A 9,958-nucleotide genomic window follows, 5' to 3' on the forward strand; every position below is an offset into this window, starting at 1 on the left:
ATTCCTGCTCAGTCGTACCTAGTGCTTGTCATCACAGGCTTCCAAAACAGAGAGACATGAAGCACTTGGTGTATTTAACGCATAAATAACATAATGATGTTTATTGGGGAGGAATTCCTTCCTCAAAACTTCATTTATTGCTTTCAGAGAAGTAACTGAGAACACACGTTTGATCAGCTGGTTTCATGACAAGAAAACAATTCACCAAATGTTTCTTTGTTCTGCAGAGTCCTGTTATACTAAAGACCTGGGAAGTTTGACTTCAGGAGTAAGCTTGCCCATCTTAAATCAATTCCTCGAGACTCCAGATGTGAAGAGTAACATGGACAGGGAATTCTCTTGAGTGCTCACCTGTTTCTGTGCCTAGCAGGACAATCACCAGCGCCAAAGACCTGTAACTATCTGTGTTTAGTTACTTTCCTTCCTTTGACAAAAATGGCAAATGCCTTGCCCAGCAGAATACCCCCATTCTCCTGGTGGCAGGAAGGAGCAGGAAACCCACTGCAGGAACCTCCCTGTGCATGAAGGAGTTCCCAGGAAAACTGCTCCTGCTCTCAGTGCAATAAGGAGCAAGTATGGTGCTGTCCAAAAGCTGCTTCTTTTCTGTGATTCATTTGTAGGTAGCACAATACAAAACATTCTTCTCAAAATGCAAGCAAAAGCAACACCATGCTCCTCTGAGCATCTGTCAAAGGCAGAGCAGTGCACAAACCCACAGCTAAAGGCTGTCACATGATGCAAATCTCTGTGAGCAGAGAAAAAATTGACAAAAAGAAAAACATTTCAGTTCCTTTCAGTAACGTTTAACCTCCCTAAGTTCACGAACTCAGTTATCTAGCATTAGCCACTTGTAAAAATATTAGCTTCTGGTTTTCCTGTTTCTTCTGCTGGAGGATTAATTTCAGGGAACTTTCAGGCTTACTTTTGATTCTAATGCTCTTAAAACAACTACTAGAAAAGCCATGATACAGTCCAAATCAAAAACAAAGCCAACACAATGAAACATTTTATTCAGACCCATTTTTGTGCTAATTACTTGGTTATTTTCCACCAAATCTTTCACCAAACCCTAGCAGGCAGAAGTACAGAGGGGCCATATTTGTTAAAAACCCAAAGTAACATCTTGATGAATCTGCTGCCTGTTTTCAAGTGTCCAAAGACACCAACAAAGCACTTATTCTAACCAGCTACAAAGAAAAGCAGTCCTTGCTCAAACACTAACTGCAGGTTGCAAAACAATGCTCAGAGCATTTGTTTCAAATCTGTTATGTGCTACATCTCCAACCACATTTCCATTTTTGATTAGTCCAGCAGTTGTGCTTTCCTGGAACAAGACCAGATCATAAACCCAGGATGAAGCCCCACTGAACACAAGATGAAGGGAAAAGTGCCAGACACTCCATAGTGCTCTTCAAGTTTTTGCTATTGCTGCTGACTCTACTTGAAGGACAAATATATACTGGCGACAGGAGGCAGTATAAAACTTTAACAATAAGTAGTCCCTGCTTCACCTGTTAAATTCAACTCATTGCAAGCCAGGAAAAACATCTCTGACAAATGGAACCTGTAATAGTAGATGATTTTTTTAAATTCTGGCTTTAATTCTACCAGTACACCCACACAAAAGTTGATGTAGTTGCAGGAAAGGATCATTTGGTATCTTCTGTTAAGTGACAAACACCCAGGAACACGTACAGTGGGAAGGTGGAGAAGCTGCTCCAGAGCATCAGCTCTTGGAGACCTGGCTATGAAGCCAGAAGCAATTCTCACCTCCCTCCCCACCACAGCTCTCAGTTGTTTTTTACCTCTGCAGTTTTAATTTTAGGTAAAAAAATGTCTAAATCCTTGCAGATTTGCAAACAGATGTGCTGGTGGAAGTGGTTAAGGGAACATTTCACAATTCCTGTCCAGCTAGAGAGTGAACTAACAAAGGTGATGCCAAGCCACAGCTTCTTTACAGAACCACCCTGGGTAGGAAGCCAGGAGCACTCTGTACTCAGTTACTGAGCTGCTGCTGCATTCCTCAGGAGCTTTCCAGAAATCCCCCAAGAGCCACTCAATCTAGTACTTTTTCCTCATACAAAGCTGAAACAACAACTTCCTTCTGCAGAACTACTTAAGAAAGTCCAAGAGTCCTGACCTGAACTGGTCAGGATCACTCCATCACACATCCCCTCAACAGTTTTAAAGGAATAGTATTTATTTCAATATAAAATCAGCTTTGTACTTTCTTAATATAAGTAGTATATCTAGAGTTATTGTCACCCTGGAGCTGTTCTGAAGAGGGAGTTTTATTTCAGTTTTTTTCTTTGAAGGGATGTGACAATATATTTTTGAAAGCAAACAAACTGATGAGCAATTTTCAAATAAAATGCATTTTTTACTTCTGTTTACATATCTCAGAGCTTAAGTTCTTTTTATTTCTATGATCCAAACCACATCTGGATAAAAAATTGTTCGAAGTTAAATGAATAGTTTATCTCATTGCTTAGTATTCACTTACCATTGAATTGAAACCATGAATTCTCCAGGCAAACTAGGCCTATGGATAAGGAAATTGCCATAAATACTGCCATCAGCCTTATAAGAAAATATTGGAAAACAACTGCCTTACAGAATAACAAACTGTTTCTCATTGGTGATGTATAATGACTAAAAGAACTACATGGAAGCAGGACTTCTGTAGTCATTCACCCAACTTCATTTGTTCCTAGATCACTTGTCAGAGCCTACAACAGAAATCTGGTGCTGAGTTATGCAAGGGATGTTGGTTCACATAATCCTCTGGAAGTTGGTATTTTTGGTGTTGTTTAAGAGTGTACTGTATTTGAGATGCCTTATATTGGTTTAAATGGAAGGAATAGAAACCACCTCCATGAATTCTATTTCTTTTTACCAAGTAAACTTTCCAGTCTTCCCTAGGATTATCTCCAGGCTGGATATTAAAGATGGGAAGAGGAATCAAGGTATCGAGGTCATGATCTTACCCATATTTTCCAAAGTTTGGATGAGTTCAGTTACAAGGTTCTGTTTTTATCTTCTGCCTATGTATAAATACATAAAACAGCTCAGTCATACCAAGGTGTGCTGGTCCTTTCAGGGCGATTCTCACACTGCGACTCCCATGTGGTACAGCAATCACAGTTTCTTCCCCTACAAACATTAAAGAACTGGTTTAGAAATTATCTTTCATCAGGGAATTTGTACATCACATAATTAGACTGAAAACCCTCAAATGTGTCTAAGAAAATATTTCACAGCTTTCACAGTTTTTCTATTAAAAATAATATATTATTTTATTAAGTACAGTGTACTGAGTCTGTTTGACATGTCATGCAACTATTAAGACCTACAAATGGACTTGTAAATCTTGCTTTCTCTTGGAAAATAATTTGCTATTACCAATAACAACTGAAATGTCAGTAGTGTATTAGGAACATATTTACACTCTGTTGTCCTAGTTTTATTTTCTAATCACTGAATTGACATAAGGAATCTGCTAAGTAGTCCTTCCCCCTTACAAAAATCTGCAGCTGTTCAGTCTCATTTTGCCCACACCTCATTTCCTGCTGCAGGTCACAACTTTAATAAGTGGCAGGACTTACAGGAAATAAATCATCTACTTAACACTAACCCTTAACCAATTACAGACCAGTTAAGAGCAAATATATAATAGCTATAAGGTATATGTTATAACGGTGTCTGCATCTAACTTACCATATAAGATCATTTCTTCCAGTAAGAGGCTCAATTTAAAATGAACTATAAACCAAACCAGCCCCCAACAGGACATATCAATACAAAACAGCTTTTGGCTGCCTGAAAGGCCTCTTCATATAATAATGTGCAACACACTTACTTCAGTGCATTTTACAAAGGCAGAAAGTTATTACTTCTCATTTCAAATGTAGGAAATCTGTGATTTGCCCGAGCAAACTGAGTTACCAGTCAAACCAACAGGCTAGAGACCCTCATGCCAACAAAAGCAGTGCTCTCAGAAAAGGGATATCCACAGGGATATCCACAAAAGGAAGAGAGCAGCATCCAAGGAGCTGTCACTCATTTCCATCATGGCCCAACTGCATCTCTTCTGCAAGGCAGGCCCTGCCACACGTGTCCTCTGCAGCTGCACCCTGCACAAGATGCTCTGCTTGGTGATGAAACTAATGCACATTCAGTGGCTGCTGCAGAGGAAGTTCCTTTTTACAGATTCAAAATGAAATGTGTGTTGAAAGTCAGTGATACACTGGCTCCAGAATTACCCATAAAATATTTAGAGGAAGAATAGTTTCGTTTTAAGTAAAAAAATAGTTTAAAAAGGTTTCTTTCCACTTCAAACTGGACCCCTTTATAGTAGATGCTAAATTATCAGCTTCTGGTTTACATCTCCTTAGCATAAGTATGATTTCCTGCCAAATGTTCAGAATACTTCAAGCAAATACTGCAATTATTTTTTCTGAAATAAACACCTTCTTATGTTACAGTTTTTATATCGTCAATTTCTAGGAAGGACATTTAAATATAACAATTTATTTTGGATGTAATAAAATATGAGCTTTATTAATTTCATTCTTGTGTATTCCACCAGAGTGAAAAATACTACAGTAAAACAATAATACAACTAAGGAGTCCTGGAAAAAACATTAACTACTGAACCACTTAATATCTTTTTGCATCTTGGTTTTTCATCAGAGGAATTGCCAAAGATAGCCAGGAGGTAGTGGGTGTGCATATCTTTAAAGTAAGGAAATAACTACTGAATTCACATGTGCTCGGCAGTATTTGACAGAAAGCAGGTTTGAGGGGCCCATCTGTGCTTACTTGGTCGGGAATTGAATCCCATCCTGATAACAACCAAGGGTCAGTCTCAGCACAAAACCTCCAATAAAGTCAGATGATGACCAGCTCAGAACGCATGAGCTGCTGCTCTGAAGCGGAGCTGAGGGCAGCCCGTGCTGCAGGGACACAGGCTGGCTTTGCAGATGTGCACACATGTGCAGCACTGCTCCTCTGGAGAACAACAGGGTCGATCTGCTGAGCTTCCTGCGCCTCCCCACAGGCAGCTCCGCTGGCCCCGGCAGACCCTGCAGATCCCTTTCCAGGATGCCTCACATTCCTTTAGCAGTACTACAGACATTCCACCCTCACCCAAGCACTCTCTGATATGGTCCAAAAGTCTCATGGGGGTGCTAAATTTGGTATTTCTCTGCAGCAGAGACAATATTAGCAGAAAGTGTTTTATTTGCATTAGGGATGACTGAGCTCACCACCACAGCAGCAGCAGGCAACCTCTGCAGCCCACAGACCTGTCAAGAAGTCTGACAGCAGGAGATTTTTGTAACCTGACTGAGATAATCATGACCTAGGGCAGTCTTTCCTTGAGATGAAGTAAATTACAGGAAAAAATAAATGTGAGATTTTTGGACTTCTGAACAGAGATGAGGGTTTGGAAGAAATGGGACAGAACTGACCATAAGGGACTCCTCCTTCTCCTTGGGACAGCTTTGAAACAATAGTTAAGGTTGTCCAGGTCTGGCTCCTAAAAAATTATATATTCCAAAGGTCTCTGGTTCTCAGTTGAATGTAATTCATATTCTTAAAGAAACACAAGGCTCTGTAAACCCATTTAAAATGGTTATGCTGTACATTTCCCATTAAATCAGTAGGGTCCACACTGCTAAAAGCAGTGAACTCTTACAAAAACATAAGGGGAAATTGCTACCCTGAAATCCATACTGAGAATTTTTGATTAAATTTTTTTTCCTCCTTACAGTATTTCTTTGAAAGTTAATTGCTGACCTTTGTCTAAAGATGAAAACAAATTACCCCAAAATCATCTGGAACATGCAGAAACACCAGACTCTAACATATGAGGTCAGATTAAGTCTCACCCTAAAAACTGAGAAGCAGGTGAGATATTGTCTCTCTATTCTAACCCTGCTTTCAGGACAGGCATTCCCAGCAGCACATGGAGTCATCACCCTCCACTCTCACCCAGAGACTCTCTCAGCAAATGTGTGCACACAACATAGCATTTGCTGATTAAGCTCCTGGATTACTTTACTTTAGATGTCAAGGTTTGATCCTGTTTCTATGGTGTTAATGTGGATTTAGATTTTGGATCTCAATGAGAGCAAGATCAGACTCCCTGCTATGGTAAGACTGGGAGCTAATCCCCAGGATCAAAATAAAGGAGTCACATTCCTAAACTCAATCCAATTCAGCAGGTTTTATTTATTTTTCCATGTGGGCCATGGTGGACCCATTTACTGTTTCACATATGGGCCAGTTGGGATTTTTCCCTCTCTCCTCTTATAGCAGGCCAGAGGTTTATTTCAGGTCTATAAAACGTGTTTCCATCTATGTATTTGCTCAGAACTTATTTGCTGGCTCCCTGGTTCTGATCGAAGACCTTTGTGCTCTCAAAATACAAACAGTAATCCAGGAACAACTACAGCACACAGGAACTAAAATTCTCAAATATTTGGAACCTTATTGCAGTGGCTTCCCTCATCCACTCTGGCATCAGGCATAATTCCAGAAGGCATTTCTGCTGGGCTTTGTCTCACCTGCCCAATGAAAGCAAACCCCAATACATGCACTGGAGAAAACATAAAAAACATGCAGTAAACAGCCCCTCAAGAGAATGGATCTTAAGGAAATGCAGTACAAAATAAGTCATGAAATAGCCAATGTTCTTACTAAGAAATTTCTTCAAGACAAAAGGGACCATGAAATTACAGAAGGAAGATTCATATTATCTGTAACGGCCCCAGGTAAACCAACCAAAGTAAAGGTATGTCTAGACTGAGCCAGTTGGTGCTGAAGACTACAAAAATGCAGGTGCCTCGTTGGGACTAATTCTAGTCTGATTCCATGGACTGGATATCCTATAGCTGCTGGAGAACATCAGGTGATTTTCTGGGACACATCTTCTGGTTTAGCTTCACCCAAAAAAATTCCAATTTATGCTCTCCAAGACCACTCTGTGGTGTGAACTGATGAACAGTATTTTAGGGCCATGGTAAAATTTGCGTCAAAAAAAGTGCTCCTTATCCATACTGGAACACTAATGCACTGGCATCCTATCCCTCCCCACACACAGTTTTCCTGCCAAACCAGTCCCAATTCCCTCTTCTGGCTCTACAGATAGTTGATTTTCCCCCTTCCTCTCCAAGTGTTTTTCACTCCATCTCCCACCCAGATTCCTTATCTAATCTCAGTCTTCTCTTCCTCTTTCCTTGACTCAGTGTGTCTGTACAGCCAGTCCCACAACCTCCACCCACCTTCTCACATCTGCCTTTCCTTCACTGCATGAACTAATGGCAAATTTTCCTGCTCAACTCATCTCATCTTTCCCTCTTCTCATGTGATCTCATAATTCCCTGTCATAAGTCTGAAGCCCATGAGATTGGAAGCTCTCCACAAAAATCTCTTCTGAATGCCTGAATGTGAGGTAGGAGGCATCAGAGAGTTCATGCCATGGCACCTGGTCCACACTGCAGTAAAGCAAAAAGCCAGAGCAACCTCAAGGAAAAACTGTAATAGCTTATTTCTGGAAGAGCAACACGTTAATGTATTCTAAGGAGGCTACACACATGCAATCTGTTTGCAGTCAGGACTTGTAACAAGCTAGAGAACACTTGAAAGGATAAGTTTTCAGAAATTTCAGCTGTTAACATCCAAGAAGATTCCACAGAAACTGAAGGAAAAGGTTGGGGATTTTTGTAAAAGTTGTAGTAAAATATGTGTTGATGTTCACAGACATTGCAAAAGACTTATCCATGACCAGAAGATCATTGCCTGCCAAATTTCAAATCCCTGATCTGTGATCAAGTCCAACAATGGGGGGATTTTAAGACATATTAAATAAAAGGTTTCAAGAATGTTTTGACAGTGGGAAACAACATGTTTTTCTCCTCTGTGTCCTTGGAATATGCTGAGCTGTTTTGGCTGAATTTTCTCCAAAACACATAGCACCTGGCATGAGAAGTTACTGACACAACTGTCTAATTTTGGAAAATAATCCTTCATATAAAATGAAGTATCAGGCAACCTTGACAATTGGGGTTGCTAGCTCCATGTATATTTATTTCAAAGACGGAAAATAACATGAGGCAAGAAGTTGTCACAAAGTTGAGCTGGCTGATGACACAGAAGAGGGAATTGTGCCAAGGGCCTCTGTTTAGATAAATGACCAAAGTGAAATTAGGTTTTTGGTTAAGCAATCTCGGGGATGGTGGCATACATCATGTGAGAAGAAGTGACCAATGGTATATTACACAAGTGCCACAGGAAATAAAGCACATGGCAAAAGGAAATTCAAACTGTTACAAAGCCATCACCAGTGAAAGCTTTTATAAGAAGCTCTTTAGCAAAACATTAAGAAAGGCAAAACTTGCAAGTATCTTGCAATTTGGGAATCAAATAAAACCAGAATGGGACAAGTCCACACCTTCAACTTCACCCCACACTGAACCAGCATCTTGTCTTCTTTGTTGGTATCAGAACCAGAACATTTTTCTACCATTTCTCGCCAACAATGGTAGAGAAAGGAGATATGAGGGCCCAATCCTACCATTTTTCCATGTGCACAAAGTGCAGTAGAGTTAATGGGAGTTCCATGCATTTAGTACTAGAAACTTCAGGCCCATGATATCTCATTTCCCAGTGGGATGGTACATTTTACAACTTATTACACTTTTTGTTTGAATATCGTTAGTCAAACCTTTAATCATTTTACCAGAATGTTAGAATCTGGCTTGCTGACAGAAGTTTAACTTACTTTGTCTTTCAAAGGCAATTAAGTGTTAGTGGAAAAAATAAACTTTTGAAACAATTGTTCCTTTCATATTTGCAAAACAGTAAGCTCCCTTTCACTGCTGTTTAACTTTCTGATCAAAGACATTAATTTAATGTAAAAACATATCAAAAAAGATGATAAAACAAAATTAGTCCTTCATGAGAAATCATTTGCTATTAATGCCTAAATTTCTTTGTTTTAAAATAAAGGCTAAGATAACCAAGCACTTTATTTTCCCTTATGCCTCTTTTTTATACTAAAATCCTTGGCTCTTGCTTTCCTTCCAGTTTTTTAATTTGCTTCATTGAACAGTAAAATTTACATCCTGCTCACAGCCTTAAGCTCCCTCTTAAATACATTTCTGTCATGTGTCGATATTTTCTCAACACTATTCTGAAAGCTTCCAAATGGCTCTTTGGAAGATAATGTGCCTCCCTCCACTGACATTTTACCACAAAGAAAGGATGGCTTTATTTCCACATTTCATTCACACACAGGATGATTATATGGAACTCATTGCATAGTGCTGAACAACTTGACCCAAAATATATTTTGGCACCATCACAATAACCAAGAAAAACATCAAGTTCTGAATTTAGTATCATGTGGACTGTTTTGCTTATGCCAGTGGTAATTCATTCATATCATCCAGCCTACTGCAGTGCAAGATAAACCCAAAACTTGGCAAAACTGACATCTTTCCTCAGAATAGTCTTTCTTGGTCTTTAATTTTAAAGGACTCTTAAGGAGACACTGAGTTATAACAGAGGAAACAATGAACCATGGGCATTCTTCAGAATTTTCAAGGCAATGGGAGAGCTTCCACCAAGTGATGTCAGTTCTAGTCAGCCTTACCTGAGCCAGAACACCACAAGTGAAATTAATATTTTCTGTCATAAACTGACAGTTTCAAAACCAGATCCCCTTTATCACTTTGTCTTTACTGTAGTTCCGTCCTAAGCAGCAATTAAATGTGAAACTTTTTATTTCACTTATCATGAACTATCCAATCAGAGTCACCAATCCAAAAAGTTTATTTGGGCTGCCTTAGAACTAGCTATGGTGTCCCCAGGGATCATCCTTCTCCAGCAGAATCTCTGGTGCTGTAAAGCTGGAATAGACAACACAAATGCCTTCAATTCCAGCTGACCTTCA

At 39.6% G+C, this 9,958-nt stretch overlaps 1 protein-coding gene across 3 annotated transcripts in view; it reads right to left on the reverse strand.

Moving 5' to 3' along the window:
- ADAMTSL3 (ADAMTS like 3) overlaps nt 1-9,958 on the reverse strand; it is a 168,953-nt gene that overhangs the window by 61,731 nt on the left and 97,264 nt on the right. For all 3 annotated transcript variants that reach the window (XR_004081612.1, XM_031055984.1, XM_031055983.1), the window contains exon 7: nt 3,079-3,153. Coding sequence is in view for 2 of the 3 variants with exons in the window: in XM_031055984.1 (XP_030911844.1) it covers nt 3,079-3,153 (75 nt within the window). In the remaining variant the exon portion in view is untranslated. The remainder of the gene's footprint in view (nt 1-3,078; nt 3,154-9,958) is intronic.

Source organism: Geospiza fortis, unplaced genomic scaffold (assembly GCF_000277835.1).
Source record: "Geospiza fortis unplaced genomic scaffold, GeoFor_1.0 scaffold171, whole genome shotgun sequence".
Lineage (NCBI taxonomy): Eukaryota > Metazoa > Chordata > Aves > Passeriformes > Thraupidae > Geospiza > Geospiza fortis.